Source organism: Labeo rohita, chromosome 21 (assembly GCF_022985175.1).
Source record: "Labeo rohita strain BAU-BD-2019 chromosome 21, IGBB_LRoh.1.0, whole genome shotgun sequence".
NCBI lineage: Eukaryota > Metazoa > Chordata > Actinopteri > Cypriniformes > Cyprinidae > Labeo > Labeo rohita.
In genome coordinates this window covers 671,969-699,607 of record NC_066889.1, presented here as the reverse complement: position 1 = coordinate 699,607, position 27,639 = coordinate 671,969, and the positions used below count along the sequence as shown (strand labels likewise).

The 27,639-nt window shown below is 36.2% G+C and overlaps 1 protein-coding gene across 1 annotated transcript; it reads left to right on the top strand.

Moving 5' to 3' along the window:
• Positions 1–1,497: 1,497 nt before the first annotated feature.
• Positions 1,498–26,657, top strand: gabra6b (gamma-aminobutyric acid type A receptor subunit alpha6b). The gene is made up of 10 exons (XM_051093125.1): positions 1,498–1,750; positions 1,854–1,972; positions 2,218–2,285; positions 2,845–3,065; positions 3,726–3,808; positions 3,894–4,037; positions 4,183–4,335; positions 10,822–11,057; positions 14,832–15,085; positions 24,610–26,657. Exons 1-10 carry the CDS (start codon positions 1,716–1,718, stop codon positions 24,617–24,619), a joined length of 1,323 nt encoding a protein of 440 aa, XP_050949082.1. The 5' UTR covers positions 1,498–1,715; the 3' UTR covers positions 24,620–26,657.
• The last annotated feature ends 982 nt before the right edge of the window (positions 26,658–27,639 follow it).

Below are 27,639 nucleotides of genomic sequence, written 5' to 3'. Positions count from 1 at the left end.
AGTGTTATTGCGACCAGAAGCACAGGATCCATGTCTGTTGGCACACCTTTACCCCCGTTCATGCTCCAGCGACCCGCTCCGCTTGGTTTTTGCCTCCCAGTTCTCGCTATGCTTCAGTGCTCAACAGGCCTGTCTCTGTTGGTATTTCACATTCCAGCAATCCCATTGTTCAGCGGTCATATCAAAAACCTCCTCTGCCGTCATTATATTTTCTAAAAGCTCCACGATTATCATATCTGGGGTTGGTATAGATAGAACCCACCTTATTTCATGGAGTGGACAACAACTGGATAAAGTGACCTGGTGGCAGCTTCTCTTATCCAGGGTCTGGCAGAGTTTTAAACCCTGCTGATCCCACATCAGCAAGTAGTTTTCATTCCCTGACAATACATCAAATTTGAGATGAATCAAATGATGTATGATGGCTTGATGCATTAAAACCTTATGACTGTGGATTAGGATAATGGCCCAGAGTTGTTCCAGTGAGAGTGGTACTAGCTATGCCAAGAAGATTCAAACAGCATCATTTGAATAAGCTCCATCCTGGTGCAGATGTGATCCCATCAATTCTGAATGAGTGAAAAAAGGCTGTATCAGCATAGAGAGAGCCATTTTATCACCATTGCATTACATTGCTATAAATACCGGCCATGAAATTTTATTGCATCAGTGATATTTTGTATCATATAATCACAAAACAAAAACAAACAAATGTGGAAACAGCATGGTTCATAAAAACACCCATACTTCATCCAAACCTATTGTGCATTTTTGTCAGTGCGTAAACTTTTATCTCAGCACACAGAACATTTTGCTTCATACACAGTTCTTTATGAAAATGGTATGTGACCTGAATGAATTCACTGTTTGAGAATGCAATAGTGTCTTCTGTAACAATATGACAGAGACAACAAAAACAAATAATGAGAACATCTTTCTTCTTAATACTATACAGTCATCTTAACTCTAAGCAAAATGTAAAAAAAAAATAAATAAATAAATAAAATAAAAAATAAACAAATGAAATCTGTCACAAAAGCTGTTGAAATCTAACCTAAAAGCTATTTTTAATGTTGTGATATTACATAAGGTCAAAACTCTAAAATGTATTAGTATTTAAATAGATGTTGGCTATATGTTTCAGTAAGCAAACACAACATGCTTTTGGTAAAGCTTAAAAACAACGCTCATTAATAATTAATTGGCAAATATTATATAATGCTTAAAAAGATCAGTAGTTGCAGATTTAACTGCGCGTATAAAGATGTATTGATTAAAGTTTCATGAAATTCTCAGTATCTGAACGTACATTAATGATCAAAGTTTGTGAGAGTTTAAACGGATAAAATAGCACACCGACCATAACGCAAACGCAAACGGCGGAACATTTGCGCTTTTTTCCAAATCTGTGGATAATTCCCTGACAAAACTCTCGTTCTCCTCTAATCTCTCATAATGCTTTATTCGATCATTGTCAAAGTCCTTTGGTTCCATCTACTCCGCCTCTTTGAAAGCACTTTAGTTTTCCATCAGAGTGAGTCAGAAGAAGCGCAACCCCACTGAGGAACTCCAGCAAGACTTCACGCATAAAAGCTTCAGGATTTACGCACACGAGCCTCGCGACCGCACCAGCTCCTTTCGCACACATAAATTATGGGACGTGCAACTAACACTAGTTGACAAGGGGACACTTGGATAGAGAGCGCGCGCAAAGCATGGCTTGGATACGCACATGTTTTTTCCTGTCTTGGTAAGTAGCAAAGTGCTTTTATCGGACTTTGCATGCGTGTTTGTTTTTCTGCTTTGCTTATTCGTGTGTGAAAATGGAAATAAAGTTTTGACTCTGTTTACAGTGTTGGACAGGTGTTTGCAAATCCACCAGCCGAGACAAGGATATATTTGGATAACATTACGCGCATTTTGGACAGATTATTAGATGGATATGACAACAGACTCCGACCTGGATTTGGAGGTAGGCAATTGCTGGAATCACTTTACTGCTTTTAAAGTCTGACTTTGGGGAGTTTTATCCAATTTTCGCGGAAATTAAATGATTCTGGACTTTGCGTGTGAGACTTCCTCAAGTTGTTCACCAGAAACTGCCTTATTGTTTTGCAAGTTTATTATGTTTAAAATATGTGTAATGAACAAACTAAGGATTCTTTCTTTTAAACTAATTCTAATGTTATTATTTATTTATTTAAAAAAAAACTGTAGGACCTGTCACAGAGGTTAAAACGGACATCTTTGTCACCAGCTTTGGTCCTGTTTCTGATGTGGAAATGGTATGTGAGTAAAGCAATTATATATATGATGCATGCAAACATGCGCACAAACATAAATCCACCGTAATTGCATGTTTTCTATGCCCACTGCCTCCAGTCATGTCGGCCCTGGCTTCATTATTCTGACATTTGGGCAGGATGTCATTATAGCAGCTTAGGGATTTTAATCTGGTTGACAATCCCTGACAGTGAGGGTCCCGGCTCAGCTCTCTTTCCTCTGTTACACACTACACTATTTTTCTACAATGTCCAAAGCCACCTCGCTTGCCATGTGATCCACTGTGACAATCCGAAAGACAGTATAGATAAGTCTCTGCCAAGATTAGCGGAGGGAAAAAAAAAAAAAAACATTCCAGAGTGAATGTACAGCAGATACATACCCGATGACACTTTGCTGATGTGTTCACTCATAAAAAAGTATTGTGGGTGGTTGTTTGTATATCTGGTTCCATGCTTTATTTTATTTTTTCACATGCTCTGCACACGAAAATTTGATTTGTGTTGAGTTAAAACTGCAGTCTTGTGTATTTCTTATAAAACCCTTAAAACACTTTCTTAGGAATACACAATGGATGTGTTTTTTCGCCAAACGTGGATAGATGACCGTCTGAAATTTGAGGGCCCCATTGAGATCCTACGTCTCAACAACCTAATGGTCAGCAAGATCTGGACACCAGACACTTTCTTCCGAAATGGCAAACGTTCTATTTCGCACAACATGACCACTCCCAACAAGCTGTTCCGCATCATGCAGAACGGAACTATTCTGTACACCATGAGGTAACCTGCATGCCAAAACATTTGCTCTCCAAGTCAAAGATGCACTGCACACTTGCTTTCTAAAATGGCAGTAGAAATTAAAACTTATTAAATTAAAACAGTCCACAAAAATACAGCGGATTCTATTATATACCATGTACTGGTTAGCTGTAATTATATGTATACTTAGCATTTTAATAACAATAATAAAAGTTGTAGGGGAAAGTGTATTAAATCAGTGCAAATCAACATTAAAGAGATCCTGTCATTGTTTATTCACCCTTATGTTCCCTTCTGTCACCCTTCTGTTGAACACAAAAGATGATATTTTGAAGAATGCTGCAGTTGCTGGTAGCCATTGACTTCCATAGCATTTTTTATTCCATACTATGGAAGTCAATGGCTACCAGTAACTGTTTGATTACCCACATAAGATACTCAAAATACCCTCTGTACTCCATGTAAAAGAACTCATACAGGTTTAAAACAACTTGAGGGTGGGTAAACGATGACAGAATCCATTTTTTGGTAAACTATCTCTTTAATGCAGATGCAAAACGAAGGATTTTACCATATGAACTTTTGACTTGAAAATGACTTTTGATGCTCACTTTATATAGAGTTTAAGAAAATCGTCTGTTGTTTCGAATAACTTAAAGGTGATTCCTTTATTGTTTTCAGGTTAACCATCAATGCTGAGTGTCCCATGCGGCTGATCAACTTTCCAATGGATGGACATTCATGTCCTTTGAAATTTGGCAGCTGTAAGTACGTTTAAAATGGCATGTATTCCCTCTGAATGGATTTACAGGTATGACTGACTTCCATTTGGCTTTGTGCCTAATGTAGATGCCTACCCAATGAGTGAGATTGTTTACACATGGAAGAAAGGACCGTTATTTTCGGTGGAAGTTCCTCAGGAGAGCTCCAGTCTGCTCCAGTATGATCTCATTGGACAGACAGTGTCTAGTGAGAGGCTGAAGTCAAACACAGGTATGAGCTTTGGGACAGATGATTGATTGACAGATGTTTTCTGGCTTGGTTTAGATTTTTCACTTTGTCTTAAATGAATTTCTACAGAAACTATTGTAGTTTAGCATTGCCTGTTCCACTGATGTTCCATATCTATCTCTCGCAGGTGAATACATAGTCATGACGGTGTACTTCCACCTGCAGAGGAAAATGGGTTTCTTCTTGATCCAGACATACATCCCGTGCATTATGACTGTGATCCTCGCACAGGTGTCCTTTTGGATTGACAAAGAGTCGGTACCGGCCAGAACTGTGTTTGGTAATCCACTGTTTTTTACTTCCTCTTTAATTGTTCATCTGTTGGGCTCACTGCACATGCACCAACATGCTAATACTAAAGTGCATGCCATTTTATGCATACAAAATCAGATTTAAACTTAAAATAGACTTTCTATTTTAGACTTAGTGAGCTGCAGCATTTTAAGACACAACAGATCATACAGTAGTTTCTAAAAGGTAGGCAGCAACATTATGTCTTCTAAGATCATTATGACCTTCTTTTGGCCAAATTCCAATGTATTCCTCACACAGAATGCAATCCTAGAATGCATAGCAACAAGCTCAGTGGAAAAAAAAAAAATTCAGGCAGTGGATGAAGCGATAGAAATTTGAAGTAATCGGTGACAATTAAACTGACTATTGAGACTACTGAACTGTTTTACCAATTTATTCTTTCTTTCATAATTAACTCTCTAATGCTAAACATTACGAGTTGCCGAATGGTTCAGTTCAGTTAATTTTGAGGCTCCATTTCAGTTAGGATGCTGTCTATGTAGGCTGTAGAGTGCACAGCAGTTCACTAAGTTCTGGAACTGAGCCACAGGAAGCAGAAGGTGTTTGTGTTTTAAAGACACCAGATTTGAAACAAATGAATCTATATTGGTGCAGTACAATTTAAAGTGAAGAGTTGTGAATTGCGAGACTGATACTGAAAGTTCTCATAAAAATTGTGCCATCATAAATATACATCAAAGTCTTTCTTCATAAACCGAAAGGAAACCAGATGAATTTGCTAAGCAGCCATTTATAACTTGATGAGATGATGCACATTTTCTGTTGCTTTTTTATGTAGATCTCCATTGCTTCATTATCTTAATGCACTCTTCTTGGCAGTGGTTGGCAATGGTCCTAAATCACTTAAAGTGCCTTGGCCCCTGTTCTGTGGTATTGTAGGATAAAAGCAAACATACTGAGATCCTCTTCCTGGCTCTGTTTGCCCTGCTTTCCAAACAGAAACATCAGATGAGTAATCATTTTTTAGAGGATGCAAATAGATATGTTTGCTGATATTTCATTTTAACTCTGGAGGAACCAGGCTGTTGTGCTTTAAAGTTGCAGTCTCTTAACTTTTACTTTGTCCTCATTGCTTTTTTCGCCTGGTTAATTTGGTATGCACAAATGAAGCATCTGTCTTTGTGGTCTTCTGTTTGAATGGGGCAATTAGAATAAGCTTATTGGGCAATTAGGAGTGTATCAATCTATAACCTACAGCTAGAGTTTTTATCTGTATGAAAAACACATCAGCATGAAACAATTAAAGCCTGTGCAAGCTGTCATATTCAATTTGCATAAGGTGGTGAAACGTTTTTGGAATATATTTGAGTTTTCCGATCAAATGTGCCTTGTTTGGGGCACTATATATCCAAACTGTCGTGGAAACATATGCAGAGACTGCGATGATAAAGATGTTTTGCCCACCTGTCAATAAAGTTGGCTGCAGTCTTAAAGGAATAGTTGACCCAAAAATGAACATTCTGTCATCATTTACTCACCCTCAGGAAAAAAAAAACATTCTTAAAAATATCTTATAAGAGATTCATTCAGGTTGAGGTTTCATTTTTGGGTGAATTATCCCTTTAAATGGGTTAATTAGGATACGATCATGTTTTGCTGATAAAGTCACAACTTTAGTATAAAAATGGCTTCACTCGAAGCGAGGTGTGAGATACACCATGTCAGAAGAGTTGTTTCTGCAAGCAAACACCGCTCATGTGGACAGGTGAGCAACCTACAGCATGTTTCTCAGCTCTGTCTCAGTTCTGAGGTGAAAGTGTTATTCTCGTGAAAAGAGATGTGAAAGAAAACTTAATACAGTGTAAAAAAGAAACGGAGTGAGAGTTCTAACAAATGACTTGCCTTTGAGAGTAGAGATGAATAGGCACAGGCACTCACTGTCCATATCCATTGTAGTTGCTCTACATCACAATCTTCTTCCACTAAAAGCTGGAATAACCCAGAGCCTTGGTTCAGAGATGTAATTGACTGAGGTTAATTTGGACCAACTTTTTGCCCTTAAAAGCATTCTTTTGCCCCTAGGAGTTGTGTTTGTGCCTTAGCTTCTTACATTTCCATTCATGCTCAGGAACCGTGTTTCTCTTGTAAATAGGATCTGACTAGATATTAACCTTTGAGTTGAAGCTGAAGTTGAATATTCAATGAGGTTTTTTTAATTAGATTGTGGAGGTGAAAGCTCAAGTTATATTTATCTGTGAAAGGCATTAGTTTGATAGGACCGTCAGGTTAAAAAGAGTGACGGGCCTATGTGGATATTTATTATAGTAGTTATGAGTGTCAGATGTGAGATCAGAGTTAGTCAGTTGACCTATTCAAGTGCATTGCTTTTAGACATAAAAACATTTTCATGTCCTTTCTGTAAGGAATTAAATTGGGTTGCATTTCCCAAAAGCATTGCAGATTGTAGAGATCACTGGTGCATGTGGTTTCTACAATCTACTTAGGCTAATGATGCTTTTGGGAAACACAGCCCTGTTTATTGGACCTCTATCAGATTCTATTGAACACCTGAGAAAAGAGCTGTTCAAAAAAGATAATACTGTACAGGAAGTCTTTTTTTAACTGTATGAAAAGAGTAATAACGATCTGGTTCAGTTAATTTAGCCAGTTTACTACTCACTTTTAGTAAATAAATTAATAATTTAAAAAAAAAAATGTGGCTTTTAGATGTGCATTAGGTGACGTTGCATAAAAGTACCCTTAGTCACTGAGTCACACGAGAACCAATAATGTTTGGCATCATTGCTGTTCAACCTGGTATGACATGCTTCCACTATATTTGAATTTGAATGAGATCTGCAGCAGATCTGAATAAGTGACACTGTAACTCATTATAGCCTTTTTCTTCTGTAGGTCATGGGCTGTATCAATTTTATTATTATTGTATGGCACCTTTTGTCATTTGGAGCCTGACAACCATATGTTCATTCATGCAATCACACAGGTTTGGAATTACATGAGAGTTAATAAATGATGATTATGGTGAAATATTCCTTTAAGGCCTAGTGTTTATATACGTTCATTCAGCTCTCTCTAAAGTGAATTTTATTACTGGGTGCTACAGGCAAACCTGATCCCTAGACAGCTCAGCTTCCCATCAGGTCCATTTATAATGCACTCCTGTTATGTCTCTATAGAGCTTAGTCATCTAGAATTCAAGCTTTGTGCCTGCCATAAAATGTTGGTGTCTCTATTAAGACCTGGGTATGTTTCATCGTTACTGTCCTCATAGCAGATACTCCCTCTCTTGAATGTAGTCTCTCCTTGGGTGAGAAAATGTATCTAATTTCTATCTGCTCGACCCATCGACCATGAGCTGCTCTATAGATCACCCACAGCAGGCCAACAAAAACACAGCAAGCCGGTCCTGATGCGGATAGCTTGGCAGATTGTATCAGCAACACCTTTGCCCTTAAAGTAACAGGTTTTGAGAAGGTGGGGCATGATCTAGTGAAAAACGCAGAAAGACCAGATTTGTTTTAGTTATGTGAAATGTGTGTGCGTGTGGGTGTGTAAAGTAAAGTGACAGCATATGACTTGGTATGTCAGAGAGTATGCTCTCAACAGAAAATAATGGAAGTTGCAACCCAGGCCTTTTTTCTCAGGAAAGGCATCTTTTAATCTAACCTTAATATCAGGCAGTTTTCAGTCCTTGCCCATCTGATGTTGTATTCCAGTTCAGCTGAAATTGGATGGCTTTACTGGCAGTAGTGATTTTAAATAAATCAATTTATAAATGAATGAATGAAGAAAAAATACATGCATTGTATGCATTTTCTTGGGAATGTATGTTTTATCTCATGTATAATGATTCTTTATTATTCAGAAGCCCCAATGTTTTTTTTTGTTTTTGTTTTTTTTTCTCAAAACAAATAAGAACTTTGTTTGTAATGTAATGAAATTAATGACTCTGAGCCAGTGATAGAAATTAGTAATCTAGACAGCTGTGAAGATCCAATGTTGTGTAGTTAGGACTTTGCTATTTGGACTAGTTTTGTTGAACTAGATTGCTTGACAGCAGGATTGGCTTGTACAGTACAGTATTTAAAAAACAATACTGCAATTTTCTTATTCAGCTTATAATGTGAAATCACATTATTTATTTATTTATTTTTTGTCTGTATGTATAACTTGAATACAAACAAAATGTGGTGGATAAAAAAAAATAATTATTGAGAAAAATATCTAACACAATATTGTTCCAAACATGAAGAAAAAATGAACTGAATGAAATATAAAAAGGGCATTCTTGTCTCATGAAATAAAAATCCCTTGCCTCTATAAATACAGTTTTATTAAATGAAGCAACACTTGTCAAACATATGTCCTGCTTTAGATGTAAAATAAAATATGCAACCCTGGACCACAAAACCAGTCATACGAGTCCGTTTTTTGAAAATTTCTAAACCTAAAAGCTGAATAAATAAGCTTTCCGTTGATGTATGGTTTGTTAGGATAGGACAATATTTGACCAAGATACAACTATTTGATAATCTGTAATCTGAGGGTACAAAAACATCAAAATATTGCGAAAATTGCCTTTAAATGAAGTTTTTTAGCAATACATATTACTAATCAAAAATTATGTTTTTATATATTTACGGTAGAAAATTTACAAAATGTCTTCATGGAACATGATCTTTATTTAATATCCTAATGATTTTTGGCATAAAAGAAAAATTAATCATTTTGACCCATACAGCGTATTTTTGGTTATTGCTACAAATATACCTGTACTACTTAAGACTGGTTTTGTGGTCCAGGGTCACATATAACAAAGCTTAATAAATATTGTTATCTGTCATCTTTTGGGCAAATCTCTTTGAATCTCAAAGGCTTTTCAGTCCTTACTGAACTAATGCCTATTATTTATCCTGGAGCTATTCCGCAGGAGTTCATGCAGAGCTTTGAGTAAATGACCTATTGAATAGAGCCGACACGCACCAGCGGCCCATTGGTCTCTATGATCCATTATAAAATGACTGCACACTGCCCCTCACCCCCTCATTTTCCCATCAGCCCCTTTATGTTGGTGCTCAGAAACATGGGAGAAAGGATCCAACTGCATGTCTTTTTAATAAACACAACAACAGTACAGGAAAGATGTGAATCAAGAGACAGAACTGAGTCCACCAACATGATCCATACAAGGACAAGAGCAGACCAGAAATGGGAAACTTTAGAGTGATAAAGAACATGTGGAGACCACTCAGAAAAAAACAGGAACACAAGGCAAAACTACAAACTAAGAGTCCACATAAAAAAATTAGAAGACACAAAACCTCCAGGTGTTGTTATATCACAGCAACTAGAAATACAGCTTTCATACGTAAGGTGTCATACTCGCATGATAACCCTGTCTAAAAATCCTGTTGTCTTTTGGTTTTACAAATTGCATGGCAATCAAATGACTAACTGGCTTGCCTTTGACAGGGGGGAAAATATCTGCACTTCAAGTACTGTATATGCCCTTAAATTTGTGTTGCTGATAAAAAAAAATGCATTAACAGAAAATATTTTAAATGCTCCTAGAATATTTTTGGTAACACTTGAACGTCCAATTCTCACTATTAACTACGTAGTTGCTTAATAGCATGCATATTACTAACATATTGGCTGTTAGTACTTATAAAGCACATACTAAAGTCTTATGGCCTGAATAATTATATTTTTTTATCCCTTAATCCACCCCATACCTAAACTTTACAGCTACCTTATTAATTAATAATGAGCAGCAAATTAGGAGTTTATTAGGGCAAAAGTCATAGTTAATAGTTTGTTAATAGTTAAAATTGGACCTTAAAACAAAGGCAGTGGCTGTTTGCACTAAGTGTAAATACCATTGGCCTATTTACACTAAGTGCAAATAGCGATAGATTCTATTTACACTAAATTAAAATAGCAGGATTTTCTGCTATTTATAATACTTAAAGGCAATTATCTGCACCGCAGTATTGTAGTACATTATAAAACAGTATGCAGTAATAGCGTAAATTATAGTTTTAATTCAAATTATTAAATGGATGCTGCCTTATTAAAGGTGGATTCAAACCCAGATCAATTGCGTCAAAAAGACTACAGGATGCCCTTCACCAACAATGCCATTGTTTGGCAGGCATGTTTTGTAGTGTTGACTAGCCCAATCACACGTTCATGGGCGGAGTTAGTGTAAATAGCCTCTGCCAACAAGGCATGCAGTTTGCACTTAGTGTAAATAGACACTCTGTAAAATGTGACCCAATTTTCATATTTTACATTTTCCACATATGAGTTTTTCATCATTCAGAAAGCTTTTAACCATTTTTGGGTGTCAGTTGCAAAAATAATAATGACAGAATTTGCATTTTTGAATGAATAAATTTCATTACTGAGGCTAATTTTAACCTAAGTGACTGAGAACGGAACAGAAATCTTTACCAAGACTTTTTGCTTTCTCGTGTGTTCTCGACAGGCATCACCACAGTACTAACCATGACCACGCTGAGCATCAGCGCTCGTCACTCGTTACCCAAGGTCTCCTACGCCACCGCCATGGACTGGTTCATCGCCGTCTGCTTCGCGTTCGTCTTCTCCGCCCTTATCGAGTTCGCTGCTGTCAACTATTTCTCCACCTTGCAGGCCAATAAGGAACTTCGGCGGGCCAACCTGGCTTGTGCTGCGGCCAGAAGTGATGGAGAAGTTGTTACGGTAATTCTTTGTGTCTCCATTCATTCCAGTCTCTCTTCTCTCTCCCTTTCATGGTTCGCTCTCGTTTCAGCTGATAACAGGCATGCTAGACGAAAGGAGACAGCCAGTGGCCTCCCCAGCCATTTTACTGCTGCAGATTATATAATCAGTTCAACGTAGCAAAACATCCAAGCGAAAGCATGGCAGGCTCAAAGCGAGGGGATCTATCCTCTGTGTCTCGCATGATTGCTGTAGGCGGTAGACGCAATGCCATCGTACTCTTGCCTGGAGTGGGTAAATTAATGTGTGAAGTCACAGTCTGAGTTCTGTTGCGTGTAAAGTCACAGGCATAATGACAGAGACTGTGGCTCACTTTGGTTTGGTGCAAATTCAGAATTGTGGGAGTGTGGAAGTGCGTCTTCTGACTTAGGCTTCATTAAGACTTCCGTTGGCTTCTATGCCATGTAAAAACAGCTCCGCAGTAATTGGCTCATGACATGATCGTCCCATATGAGAATTTTGCACTCTATTGTTTGCACCTTTTCCAGCAGGTTTCTTGAATACTCCCCAGTATGCCATTAAAATCACAAACTGAACTCACCCCACTGGTTGAGCTAAGGTTGCTATGTTATCCTGGTTGGGAAGCTTCAATGTTTTGATAGCATACACTGATTACACTTTTGGGGTGGGGATCAACCTACAAAAGGCTTTTTACATTCATTTGAGGCCACACTTTAATTTGGGGACCAAATAGAAATAGTTAACTATTAACTATGATGATTGCCTCAATAAACTCCTAATTTGCTGCTCATGAATAGTTAGTAAGGTAGTTGTTAAGTTTAGGTATGGGGTGGATTAGGGGATCTAAAATATGCTCATGCAGAATAAGACATCCATATGTGCTTTATAAGTACTAATAAACAGCCAGTATGCTAGTAATAGTTAAATATCCAAGTTTCCAACTTTTTGAATCTAAGTTTTAACTTTTTGAATATGGTTACTCATAGATATCACCATGTAACCAGTTGATTAATTACAGTACATTAAGACAACTGCTTTGTATTACAAGTTTTCTGAAATTGTATGTTTAAATGTGGAAATGAGATGTTGTTTAGTTGATTATTTAATAAATATGCACTAATTTGCATGCATTCCAAAACAGAAATATTGCATGAAACCAAGTTTAAAAGTCTGCTTTCATTTTGTTAACATATCAAAGTTAGTTTTTGTTAGAGTGTTTGGAAATTGTGATTTTTTTCGATCTAAAATAATGTAAATAGGCAGAAAAAAATGTTTGGTGTTTGAAAGTGCTACTGAAGTGAATATTTATGGATCAGTAGATCATTGAGAAAACTGTCTTTAAATATACTTTTCTTTTATGTATTGTATGTTAAAGTTTAATAGAAAGCAGACTTTGGATGTCTACTTTCCACTAGTCTGAAATAAGACATATTATAGAAGCAATTATAGTAGCCAAAATCTTAAAATTGACAAAGCCTGGAGAAAGAAAAAAAATGTGGTTTTGCCTTAAAGGAGAAGTCCACTTCCAAAACAAAGATTCACATATAATGTATTCACCCCCTTGTCATCCAATATGTTCATGTCTTTCTTTCTTCAGTCGTAAAGAAATTATGTTTTTTGAGGAAAACATTTCAGGATTTTTCTCCATATAATGGACTGATATGGTGCCCTGATTTTGAACTTCCAAAATACAGTTTAAATGCAGCTTCAAACGATCACAAATGCGGTTGGGTCTTATCTAGCGTAACAATTGGTTATTTTCATTAAAATAATACAATTTATATACTTTTTAATGTCAAATGCTCGTCTTGTCTTACTCTACCTGGACTATTTTTTTTCCCAGTTCATGACAGTTTGGGTATGTCAAGAAACTCCCATCACCCATGGAAATTCAAAATCGGGGCACCATATCAGTCCATTATATGGAGAAAAATGCTGAAATGTTTTCCTCAAAAAACATAATTTCTTTACGACTGAAGAAAGAAAGACATGAACATCTTGGATGACAAGGGGGTGAGTACATTATATGTGAATCTTTGTTTTGGAAGTGGACTTCTGCTTTTAAAAATATCTGCAGGTTGACTTCCTGAAGAATGGAAACACTATGGCTTCTTTTAAAGACAGCACTTCAACATGTCAGCTTCTTGCTCAACCAATGGCAGCAGTAAACTGACACAAGGATGATGGCTCTTTTGGAAAACAGTGCAACGGTGCACATTCAAGAAGTACATGTAGAGAGCCAGAGACAGGATACAAGTGTGTGAACGTCCCATTGCCTTGGGTATTTAGCCTGAGTTAGGTGCTGCCTGTTGCGGTGTCAAAAATAGCTACAGTATTATGGCAGCGTGAGCCAGGTGCTCCCTGGGCGATTTCACGTTGCAGTAGGGGCGACACAGTGATCTGCAGCTGACACTCACAGCTTGGAAACCTGCTCAATGATGGAACCGAGTCAAAGCTGCTGCTTGATGCCAAAACTTTCCCAGCCGGAAACAGCTAAGGCGCTGCAAATAAAAGCCATAAATAACCTTGTTCACTCAGAGCGAAGATTGATTAAAGTTAATTTAACAGATATTGTTGTCCACCTGCTCTAAATATCATATTTAATGGCTACGACCTACTAATAACATTACATTATCACATAAAATTTGCTAGGTTGCATGCAACAGTCTGGTAACGCTTTAGATTAGGGATCAGTTCTCACTAATTGTTTATTAGCATGCATATTACTAATGTATTGGCTGTTTATTAGTACTTATGAAGCACATATTAGTGTCTTATTCTGAATGATCATATTTCAGATGCCTTAATCCACTTTATACCTAAACAACAACTACCTTACTAACTATTAATAAGCAGCAAACTAGAAGTTTATTGAGGCAAAGGTCTTATTTACTAGTTAATTAATAGTGAAAATTGGACCTCAGAATAAAGTGTAAACAGTTCTTTACAAAGACATTAACTGGTTGAAGCTGGTGAGTTAGCCTCTGGGATAAAATAAAATAAAATAAAATAAAATACTGTGTGTATAATTATGTATATATAAATACAAACACATTCATGTATATATTTAAAAAATATTACAAGTATGTTTTTATTATATTTTTAATAGAATTTATATTATATAAAAAATATTCTGTACATAAATGACATTTCTCTTATATATATATATATATATATATATATATATTTGTGTGTATTTATATATACATAATAATTACACACAGTACACATACATTTATTAGGCAAACTCAAACTTTTGTTTTGTATGCGATTAATTGCGATTAATCATTTGACAGCCCTAAAAATAAAATAAAATAAAATAGCTTTAGCTCATGGTGTAGCTGAATTTACAGTGCACATAAAATTGGAAAATGCATAATTTTATTGCATCTTTTTTATCAAGTTTGCTTTAATGTAGCAGTTAAATCTGGCAACTCTACAACACTAGTCAACATTGCTACAACATCACTACACAACTTTAAACTCTAAAGTGGTTTTCTGTTGCAACAAATTTACCTTTGCAACAAAATCAAAACACACACTACAAGGGTGAATATTATTATATTTGTGTTGTGTTTGTTTGGTTGTATCACTGAAGCAAAAAGGATCACTGTAATAACATTTTCTGTGGTCTGTCATTACACCAGCTGCACTGTTTCATTTCTAGTCTGCGTTCCAAACCTTAATGTGAAAAGCATCCGTTGAGTCACCAGTCAAACAGTTTGATAACTATTTGCTTGTTCTCATCTTACAAATGAATCTGTCTGTGTCTAGAATCCTCTGGACCCCGGAGGTGTACTGAAGAAAAGACTGAACTCCCTCTCTCAAAGAGATGGTACTACTGACAGGCTCTCCAGACCACCACAGCCTGATCTCCATCAGCAAGGCTCCACCGTCCCTGCCAACAACATGCTGATAGGAACTAGTATTATTGACAAGTACTCACGCATCCTTTTCCCTCTGTCCTTTGGGGCCTTCAACCTGGTCTACTGGATTGTCTATCTCACCAAAGACACTATGGAGTCCAGGTAGGAGTCTGCTCTGTTGGTTTGGTAGAACTTGCCTTTTCATTCTGTTCAAGAATATAAAGAACAGTGTAGGTCAAAAAATATGTATTTTTGTTTTGACATGGGCTGTGTACAACTTTTAATAAACAAAGCAAAAACAATACTGCAAAGCAGTGGATGTAAATCAGAAACTGACTAATTTGGCTGCATTTTGTTTTGTACCGTCACTGAAAGAAGACCAGGCTACAGAGTGAGGTGGAGTGTGTATCTGCTGTTCTAGAGAACATTGCCAGTCTAGATGAATGTTGTCTTTACCAGTGTTTGCCACTGACTATAGAAAAGCATTAAGCATTTACTAAATTAAGACTCAAATAGAAAAAAGGAGTGGAGTATACATTGATGTATTGAGTTCCTCCACAGTGCAAAAAGAGCATTTAGTAAAAACTAAGATGGGAAAAAAATGATCTCATTCTCAAGACTTTGAACTACATTTAGACAATAGCCTATTGGTTCTTAAATAGCTTGGTAATGGACCCTATCTAGCAAAGTTTTTTTTTTTTTGTTGTTGTTGTTTTTTAATTTGCATTTATTTGATCCAAAGTACAGCAAAAACAGTACAGTTTCGAAATATTTTTTACTATTCAAAATAACTGTTTTCTATTTCAATATATTTAAAATGTAATTAATTCCTGTGATTTCAAAGCTGAATTTTCAGCATCATTACTCCAGTCACATAATCCTTCAGAAATCATTCTAATATTCTGATTTGCTGCTCAAAAAAACATTTAGTATTATTATTGTTGTTGTTGTTGTTATTGTTGTTGTTGAAAACAGAGTAGAATTATTTCAAGTTTCTTTAATGAATAAAAATGTATTCACTTATCTGAAACAGAAATCTTTTGTAACATTATAAATGTTTTTATCATCAATTTAAAGCATCCTTGCTAAATAAAAAGAAAAAAGAAAAAAATATTGACTCCAAGCTTTTGAATAGAATAGTGTATTTACATATGTTACAAAAGTGTTTCATTTCAGATAATTGCTCATCTTTGGATCTTTTTATTCATCGAAGAATCCTGAAAAAAATGTACTCAGCTGTTTTAAATATTGATAACAATAATAAATCTTGAGCAGCAAATCAGCATATTAGAATGATTTCTGAATGATCATGTGACACTGAAGACTGGAGTAATGATGCTGAAAATTCAGCTTTGACTATAGGAATAAATTCCGTTTTAAAATATATTCAAATAGAAAGCAGTTATTTTAAATACTAAAAATATTTCACAATATTACTGCTTTTGATGCATTTTGGAGCAAATTAATGCAGGCTTGGTGAGCAGAAGAGAATTCTTTAAAAAACAATAAAAATCTTACTGTTCAGAAACTGTTGACTGGTAGTGTATATTTTTATAACAATATACTTTGTGTTGTATTACTTTGGCAATAAATGACACAGAAGTAGTTAACATTCAGTCTGCTGAATGTAAGTGTTTTTTTTTTTTTTTTTTTTTTGGTGATGTTGGAGCAATTTTGCGATTGCTATCTGTTCACCACTTTAGAGGGTTACCCAGCTATGATGACTTCCGCTTATATGAACCCCGGAAATGTGAAAAGTGTCCATGTGGAGGAAGTAAGATAGCTATTAATCGTCATTTCTCATTTCCCTTGCAAAGAAAGTAATTACATAGAAGCACAGCAGCAATAAATAAATGAATAAAGGGCCATTTATTTCTAAAGGTCAGAAAGAGGTGATGGAAAAAAGTCCATCTTTTGCTCCTGCCATTACATAATGTCTCAAAGAAGTCAAACCTTGATTTAGTCTCAGAGCGGGGCAGTGTGTAATCAAACTGCCAAAGCCACTAGAACTCAGCATAAGTACAGTATATCATCCTGCCTATGTTATGATGATACTGTTTTACTGTCCTTTACAGAGAGAGAGAGAAAGATGCTACAGTATAATCTACTATTGCATGCTTGGCTGTTTGGGACAGTTGTGGCAGTCCCTCACAAATCCTCAAACAGTATGAATTAGATGTGTCAGTGACTGAATAGAATTAAGAAATGTATTAATGACTTCTGTGCTGCTGAACAGAAGAAAATTTTTGAATTCTTATGATAGGACATGTATATTTAATAGAGATTTAATTCCTGGCCAATGCTGAGACTAATTTAGGGTTTCATGGAGCACATTTGTTCCCTGTCATTTTCTCGTTCGCCCCCTACTCTCTATTATCCCATCATCATATTTTTTATATTTTTCTCCTGAAGCCATGATCACTTATCATCTGATAATAGGAGTGCTGTTTCTGAGCAAGATCTGAAATTCAAGGAACTTATTCCTTAAAGAAATAGCTCACACCCCCTCAAATAGCTCATGCAGATGCCTTCCACATGACAGTGACCACATCTACTATAAAAAATAGCTATAATAGTATCTTAAGTGAAGTCCATAAGAGTCATGTGATATAATTCAAGTCTTCTGAAGCCGTATGATACTTTAATGTGAGAAACAGACCAAAATTCTTTAGACCAAAAGTTTAATTATGAGACACACAAGAAGCCATGCTGAAGCCATGGTTCTTCTGCCGTGGTGTTTCTGTGCAGCATTTGTCGAATATTCAAAGATTTTAGAGTTAAGACAGAGTGGAGGATTATCGTACAATAATGACTTAAATTTCTGTCTGGTCTGAGGCCATGACACACCGAGTCGACGGTTGGCCTCTAAAGTTAGGCCATCATTGAGCGTCTGTCAGCACTAGTCAGGACCCATCGTTGACTTTTTGGCCAGTTGAATTGGTTTCGGCCAGTTAGTGAGACAGATCACTCTGATTGGCTGCTCAGCTTAGCGAATCAGTCCACGAGAAGAAACGCAAAAGCAAATTACCTTAACTGGGAACACACTAAAAGATCTTCATCTTCCATGTGCATTCCAATACGTGAATATTTACATTATCAACATGGTTCATATTCAAAATCGTAAGCAAGAGCTGCTTAGTTTATGACTTGTATATCCACAGACGTAGTTTCGGTTTCCCTTTTTGAATGACGCATATAGACGACTGCCACCTGCTGGTGTGGACAGATATTTCCAGGTATTTCCTCTCAGGCAGGTGCAGAACGTAAGTGCTAGTTGGCCGTCGGCTGTAGTCTTTGTGCTGTGTTAATACGCAAATTTTAGGCGCAGATGCAGGCGACATCACTATCGGCTTTTGTCGCTGCTAGTTCTTTGATGTGGGTTTGGTGTGTCACAGGCTTAAACCTTCCTCGGTTGTTTTGCTGTGTTTTGATTCCACTGGATTATCTTCTCCTTCTCATAAGGCCTGCAATTAGATCCACGACGTGTGAGGAACTCTAATATGGGTTGAAGCAGCTGAAAACTTTTTTAGGACTTTTTTTTTAACTATTTAATTTAGATGTCATTAAACACATTTTAGATAAACTTAGTTCAGTTCAGTTTATATAGTACTTTTCACAATACATATTGTTTCAAAGCAGCTTTGCAAAATGTGTGTTTTCATTGGTACAAACCTTTTTAAAAGCAGGTTACAGCTTATGATCATAATGTTCATTATTCTACATGAAAATCCATTGTAGTTTAAAATAACTCAACTGAGCTAATAAACTGAATTAAATGTTGTTGTACTGAAATTATTTTTGACAACTGACTCATTGTTTTCATAATATTCCCGACATAAATAGTATAATATCAAACGGTCTAATTTGGTAATGTCTTGAATGTGAAAGACTTTGGTTCCAACAAGTCCATTTACATTCAGCTTTTCAGTCCCAAACCGAACATAGGTCAGGTTTTTCCTGTCGTCGTGTCACCTTTCTCTTTTCAAATCCGGCAGGAAAAAGGAATGAAAGAGAAAGGCCTCAAAGCCTCCATGAAAGCGCTGCCACGGGACAAAAGGAAAATATGAGATATGTCCCCTCTCTCACACACGCGCGTGTGTCAGTGTGTCGGTGTGCGTCTGACACAGAAATCATAGTGGGCACTGCCAGCCTGCCGGTGGCTGTTTAATGAATAGTTCCATTCAGGTGCAGACATTAAGGAGGCACATTGGCTGAGTTGGCTTGTGTGTGTGCACACATATGTGGCAGTTTCACAGAAGCTACCTGCGGGTGATAAGCTCTTCGCTTTATTGCCCACTGGAGTGCCTGACGCGAGAGGAAGCGCTTCTCTCATAAATCAAAGGCAATAAATGTCAGCGCGGGCCGAAATCCCCCATTTTCCCATCTTCACGCAGGCCTTTGCCATAACTTTGGTGTAATGATCATTCAATTACTGCCCATCTAAAATATGTCAGGAAATGCTGGATGTGAGACCCAGAGACCCAGATTTATCATATCTTTATGGATTCACACTCACGTAGCACAGTCTGACATACCGTAGTAAATGTTTGTATGTATATGTTTCGGTTTGCATTTGTGACCTGTGTCCTTCCAGGGCATCTGGTTATTTGATTGATTGATTGACTGACTGACTGACTGATGATTGATTGATTGATTGATTTAATCAAAGTGAAAATGTAAATATTGGTATATTTTTAGTAACTGAGGTACTTAAGTCTTTTGTCTCTATTTTTTTTTTTTTTTATTAGCTTCATACTAACATGATTTATGTGTAGAAATAAAGAATTTATTATGCACTATTGTGAACCATATTGTAAAGTTTGAGCCATTTCAACATTACTAGATGTGTTATGTTTATAGGCTCTACTGTATCCTAATGTTATTTAGTAAAAGAACATTTATTGGGGGTATTATTGATATTTCTGGATCTTTTTGTAATCTGAAAGCATTCATTAGCATTACATAAAACATTCACCAAAAAAAAAAACTACAGATTGCTTCATCTTTATAAAATATAAAGCATAGTCGTATTCCAAGGTTTTTTTTTTTTTGTTTGTTTGTTTGTTTTTTTGATCCAAGTTCAGCTGGACAGTTTTTCCATCAAATATTGCCAAAGATTTTCTTTGTACAGAAAATGTTAATTTAAGTGTCTTTTTGTTGTTGTTGATGATGATGATTATGTAATGCAAATGTTTAACAAATTTTGCTTAGCAATAAACCAATACTCCTAAGAGCCTTCAAACATTAGTATCAGCACATCATGTAATGTTAGGTCACACTCAGTGCTGTTTGATTACTTACAAATTACAGTCTGCTACTGATTCCAAATTACTTGACAAAAATTGTAGTTAGTAACATTAGCCATTACATTATACGTTTTAGGTCATGTAATCAGACTACTTTTTGATTACATTTAGATTACATTTGACCTGACTCGTTGATTTAGATAATTTTGTACCATATTGATATAAACAATGCAAAGAGAAAGAAAATATATTCCATTTGTTGTTATTAATTTGTTGTTATGCTATGTTGTTGTGTGAATAATACATGATCATGTAATCAAAAACTGTAGTCTTATTCCAAGTGTTTTAAAATGTAATCTAATCTAATTACAAGTACTTCATTTTTTAAATTTAGTATTTTTATTTTTTACTTTTTCAAAGTTTAACTTAATTTTTGGAATCTGATTATGTAATCCAGATTATGTAATCAGTTACTACCCAGCATTAGTCACACTTTACACAAATGTGCATAATATATACTTTATTAAACATCATACATGTTAGTAAAGAGCCAACAAATATCAGTAACATAAGTATTTCCACATGGTATTCAAACTGCATACCTTGTATTTGCTAAGAGGGAGAATTATATGAATATATACTGATCAGCCACCAGATAAAAACCACTGACAGGTGAAGTGAATAACATTCATTATATTCTTACGATGGCACCTGTCAACGGCTGGAATAGATTAGGCAGCAAGTGAACAGACAGTCTTGAATTCTTATGTGTTGGAAGCAGGAAAAATGGGCAAGTGAAAAGATCTGAGAGAACTAGTGGATGGACAGGTACATGTGAGTTATTTACCGAGGGAAGAGATGGCAGCAGATGCACTATGGGAAGAAGGCAGGCCGGTGGAGGCAGTGTGATGCTCTGGTCAATATTCTGCTGGGAAACCTTGGGTCCTGGAATTTATATGGACGTTACTTTGGCACACATGCACACATAAAACAATCAAAACCTGACTACCTCTGCTAAAAATGTCATAATGGGCCGTGGCTGGATCTTCCATCAGGGCAATGATCCAAGACAAACATCAGAGTAAGGTTTTGCAGTCAGTCTCCTGACCTGAACCCTGTCGAAAATGACTGGAGTGAACTGAAGAGGAGCAGCACTAGGGATGCAACAATACAGTTAGTCCACGGTTCAATACATACCTCGGTTTTTAACCTCGGTTCGGTTCGGTTCTGATGTCTTGCCACTTCAGTGTGGTTTTATTAGAACCAATTAACAAAATACTCCCGTAAACCTCTGTACACTGGAAAAAGCGTGGTTTAGTATATGTCTGCTTAATTTTTCTTTTGAGAGAGGTATTGATTTTTTGATTTTTACGCGAAATAGGATGGGTTTCATTCATACTGGACGCCAGAGGGCGCCCTCGTGCAAAAAAAAAAAAAAACATATGCGTCAAAGAAGTAGCACTGATGACGTTCCGTTCCAGCTTCGCTAGTATGGATAAAAGTATCGCTATTGCTGTAACTGATTAAATCAAGATATAACAGTAAACGTTTTGAATGATGAAATGTAAGGACAATAAACACTCGACTGCAATAATATATGGTTTATCTGTGTTCTTCAAGTCATCTCGGGTATTTTCATAAGCCATTGCTAATCGACATACATTGAATATGAGTATAGAATTTATCATCTGCCTCATTCTGTGAAAAGAATCCACATCAGATCACATAAGGAAGTTATTTCAAACACTCGACTGATGTTGTGAATTAAAAACACGTTGTAATGTTTTTTATAACTTTTGTTTTTATAACTCTTTTGTTGGACAACAGGTTTAGAAAGGCTTATCATTGCATGTCATTAGAATGGAAGATGATCTGCGTGTGTTGCTTTTTCAAATATAAGCGGGGAAGCGTTTCCTCATTTCAGCACGTAAAATCGCGGGCGCACATACAGCAAATTCCGAGAGAAATAAAACAAGGAAGTTATTTAAATGCGAAACCGAAAAACCGCAATTCACGAGCGTATTGAACCGTGGAGGTCGTACCGAATGGTTCGATATTATATTGAGTATTGTGACATCCTTCAGCAGCACCAATATGGACCACAGAATTTAAATGATCTGGAAAGACTTTGTCTCTGATCTCTTCCCAGGTGTTCTCCAACCTCATCGGGCATTATTAGAGAAGACTTCAGAGAAAAGCTGTTATCTTTGCAAACTGAGGTTTCCAAAAAGTATAGAATAAATGTGTGTGGGAAAAAAAGATCAGCTCTGTCCACACTGGTGTCCCTCAGGGTTCGATTTTGGGATCTTTGACTTTTTTTGTAATTACACTTACGGATCTAAGTGCAGCTTTTTAATAAATGAAAAGATGGAAAGTAAACACGAGAAAATAGAATCCCAACTGAACAACAGCTTAACATAGATACATAAAGGCAGGGTCGGACAAATGACTAAGGAAAAGAAGTGCTATATATACAAAGGGATTACAAGGAGATAAACCAGAAACAGGTGTGCACAATCAGAAATGAGAACTAGAAGTAAGACTTGTAAAGAATGACCACAAATCACTATATTTGTTCGAGGGCAGAATATGTAACATATACAAATATGTAACAGCACCATTCGAAGCACAATCACCCAGCTGACCACCATCACCTTTGGAAATAGGGTGTGGGTTTGTTGATTCCAACATTTATTTAAAATACCTCTGCCCTGATTTTTTGAGTTTATTTGAGGACTTATGTCATTTAAAGAATTATAGTGTTATTGCTCTGTTCATGCTGTCACTGGAAACACAGTAGCATAAATGGGGAAGAAAAAAGAAGATTGGCCTCCAGGCATATGCTTTGATAAACTGGTTTGTCAGGGAGCCATTTTCATTTTCATAGAAATGAGCTGAGCAATTCATCAGATTTCTCAGCAGCTTTCTTATCCTGAAGGACAGTCTTACTGGATCAATACAGGAACTAAATCATATTTTATCACCAGGAGAGATCTATCTATCTATCTATCTATCTTTCTTTCTCTATCTATCCTCTACGGTTCTCCCAGTGTCACTCTACCAAAACTGCCAAGAACCAGGCCCGATGCAAATAAAGTCTATATCCAAAACCTGTCAACACAAATAAGCAAATCTATGGGTGTTTTCAAAACATAAATTAGAAACCTTCTCAGCCATAGTGGATAGGCCCTTTGCTTTGTTGATGAACTCTAGACAGTGTGATGTAAAATCAATGTTGTGTGCAGAATAAAAGCTGACATTCGGTTAGATTTGCTAATAGTTGTCAACACAGTCATTTTCAAGGCATATCAAACGTGAAATGTGGTTGAAGGCCATGTTTTAAACTGTTAACCTGTTATTTGAGTTAAAGGAGAAGTCCACTTCCAAAATAATGATTCACATATAATGTGCTCACCCCCTTGTTATTCAAGATGTTCATGTCTTTCTTTTTTCAGTCGTAAAGAAATTTTGTTTTTTGAGGAAAACATTTCAGCATTTTTCTCCATATGATGGACTGATATGGTGCCCTGATTTTGAACTTCCAAAATGCAGTTTAAATGTGGCTTCAAATGATCACAAATGCGGTTGTAAACAATCCCAGCCGAGGTCTTATCTAGCGAAACGATCGGTTATTTTCATAAAAAAAAATACAATTTAAATACTTTTTAATCTTAAACGCTCATCTTGTCTTGCTCTCGTTGAACTCTGTGTATTCTGGCTCAAGACAGTTAGGGTATGTCGAAAAACTCCAAAAATCATTTCAAAATCATCCTACATCGCTGCAGAAGTACCGACCCAGTCTTTGCAAAGTAAACATGCAAAGAAGATCAAACACCCTTAACAAAAAAGGAAAAACAGTGATATAGGACGATTTTAAAGTTGAGGGAGAACATGAGATGAGAGTTTTTCAACATACACTAACTGTCATGAACCGGAAGAAAAACATAGGTCGGGAAGAGCAAGACAAGACGAGAGTTCTGGCATTAAAAAGCATATAAACTGTATTATTTTTATGAAAATAACCGATTGTTACGCTAGATAAGACACTTTTTCCTCAGCTGGGATCGTTTACAACCGCATTTGGGATCGTTTGAAGCCGCATTTAAACTGCATTTCGGAAGTTCAAAAACGGGGCACCATATCAGTCCATTATATGGAGAAAAATGCTGAAATGTTTTCCTCAAAAAACATAATTTCTTTACGACTAAAGAAAGAAAGACATGAACATCTTGGATGACAAGGGGGTGAGTACATTATATGTGAAGCTTTGTTTTGGAAGTGGACTTCTCCTTTAAAATGGCATGTTTCTGCATCTGTGATGGGCTAGCAAAGACAGCCATATTTGTTAAGTCATAGCTTCATGCATGTGAATCTACTTGGTGCTTGAAGTCCCTACCTCTTCCCCTTTTTTCCTTATTTCCTTTATTTTTTCTCTTTCAGGGAAGCGTGAGCCCTGTTAGAAGCCACTGAGAAAAGCAACTGAAGACACAGCCATCTAATAAACTGATGGATGGATATTTGGAAGGATGGATGAGAGACATTCAGGGTCTGCTGCTGAAGATGTAACTGTGATTGTGCTGAAAGAGGACAATGTTAACTCTTCTTCACTTTTGTCCCCTCCCTCTCTTTCAGCCCGATAGCATGTATTGACCTCTCATCGCTCTGGCATGAAGCTCTCCGACTGCAGAATGATTTTCCTCCTCCCTAAAGACAGTCAAGGTGCAGTGGCACTTGTGCCACTCTTGTTTTGACATTGTCACATAATTACACACTCAACCATCAAAAAAAAAAAAAAAACCTGCAGACACTCACAATAATGTGCAGGTAGGACTTTCCAGGTAATGCAAGCCTTACAATATGTTACTTTTACCCTGAAAAGAAGCACTAAGCAACACTAAACTGAATTAAGGACATCCTTTGGATCCAGGTGTGTAGCAGGATAGTGTACCATTCTATCAGAAAAAAACATTATTCATAGGTTACACCTGGTCTTGTAAATGGCTCATATTCTTTGGCCCTTATGACTCTGCAGACAATTATTGTCCATTTTGTCCATCTGTGCCTAGGGGAATTTTCAGTTGCACTATGTTTTAAAATATATGCACTTACTGTACAGTACTGTACTTACACAACAAAGTACTGAATAAAATAAGGTAACTACAAGTTTAGGTATAGTTTATGGTTAGTACCTAGTTATTACACAGTTATTACAATTACTATAATAATTACATTGCATGTATGTACATGCACAACAGGACTAAAATAAAGTGCTGGATTTTCCTCTTGGCACACTGTATAATTTTGCAGTTTAAGCCGCTGATGCACCTGCAATTTGTTTACCGTTATCTTTGTTGCTTACAAATACTGCTAATTGACAGTCAGCCTAATGTGACTCATCTTTGCAACAGAATTTATAGTTGTGGTTTATTTTCAGAGTTAAGGCGCTTTATTTATTGTGGCGTTTCCATTATTTGGTCCACTTCCTCTACACAACCACAAACAGTTCTAGTCTTTCCAGACACAGGAGTGCACCTGGGGCAAAGAATGCGTGCTATCTTCAGACAGTAGCTGTTTTCTTGAATCATTTTGTCCCACTCTTTTTGGTTCATTGAACTGATGGGGGTCTTTTAGGAGAGAGTTTTTTAGGACTCTGTGGTGTTTTTTTTTTTTTTTTGGACAAAGGCAGCCCTCATGGGGAAAACTATGAGTATGTACAGTCTCAAATGTGTTTTCTTATTTACACACTTCTAAAAACACACAGACACGCTCTCAGTCCTACAGATATTTTTCCCTTTTCAATAGTGCATTAGCAGATTCAGTGCTACTGTGCTTTTTGCCATTGATAAATTGTTCTTCTTATATAAGGTGCTATTATAATTGAAGATGATTTATTTGTTGGCCTCTATCAAAGCATATTATAAAATGTATATTTAAATACATCACCGTTCAAGCCTGCTTTGGCAGAAAACAGCATCTGAAGAGGGTTTCCTGGCAACAGTCTGCCTGCTGTGAAACGAGTTCATTTATTTATGTTGTTTTTAGACCGTCTATCTCATTTTGATTTTTATTTATGATGTTCAGTTCCTAGCTTATTATCAGGTGTACTGACTGACCTCTTTGCATTTTAATACTCAAGTACAGTATCACTTAATAATAAACTTCTTAATACGAACCAACTAATCCAATTCATAAACAGTTATAAAATTGTCAGTTTACACAAATAAATGCGAATTTGGAGGTTAGTCAAGTGACCATAGGGATCCACCCATGAAAACTGTCCCTGGCCAAATGCATGCAATTTAATGTGCCGTACGTATATGTGTAATTATGGGTTATTTGTAATCTGCAAAGTCATACCGTTTCACTGTTTTCTGTTTTGTTTTTGTGAACTGCATGGCCTCTCATGCACACACACTGTACACTGATTGACAGGTTTTCTGACCTGCTTATCTTTAACATTATGCAGAGTTTTATCTGAAAAATACAAATCATACAGACAGTCTGTGTGTGTGTGTGTGTGTGTGTGTGTGTGTGTGTGTGTGTGTGTGTGTGTGTGTGTGTGTGTGTGTGTGTGTGTGTGTGTGTTTGAGTGAGAGATGAATTGCTAAAGCAATCATTGCTGAGCTTTGAGCCTGTCACAATAAAGCAAATGCAGAGATGAGATAACACACTGAAAGCACATTATATACTAATATCTCCATATAACATATAATGAAACCAATGTCTCCATATGATGTTTGACTTTCATGTCATTTAATATTGCTTTATATCCAAGAGTTTTATTTTACCCTCAGTGTTTCTTTAATATATATTATATTATATTATATTTAATATATAATGTTAAGTATTTCTTCTTTTCAGATTGAATTTTATTGTAAAGTTTATTTATTTTTTTGTCACAATAAAATACATTTTAGTAAGTCTATGTAATATGCTGTCAAATGTTGTCAAATTTTAATTATATTAAAGCCATTTTGGTATTCATACATAGCATTCTTGAACATGCTGCTGCAGTGTCTAAAGATTTAGTTTATTTTAACATGAAACATTTTTTTCTCTCTCTCTAAATTAACTGAAGTTGTAATGTTTTTTTGTTCCAGTATATTATTTTTTTAAGAAACTTACTTGCAATGAGATTAAGGAATTTAAACATTAAATATCTATGTAAAAAGCAAAGTTGGCTTAAGAAATACTGTTTTCATGACTGTGTCATTCTATTTAAGGCCATTTATTTAGGATAGAAATTGTGATATTATTGCTGATGTAATCATATTCTCTGGTCTAAAACAAACACTGAAGCAAAATGATCTAACATCTATATTTAACAGTGTCCATGGACAGAAATAATCACTCTTTGGAAGCACATTTTGTCAGTTTTAGCTTTAATATTGTTTTCTTTGGGATACGTCTTTGGGAGATATTTATATTTAGTTAAAAAAATGTCAAATGCACATTCCAAATGATGCATGT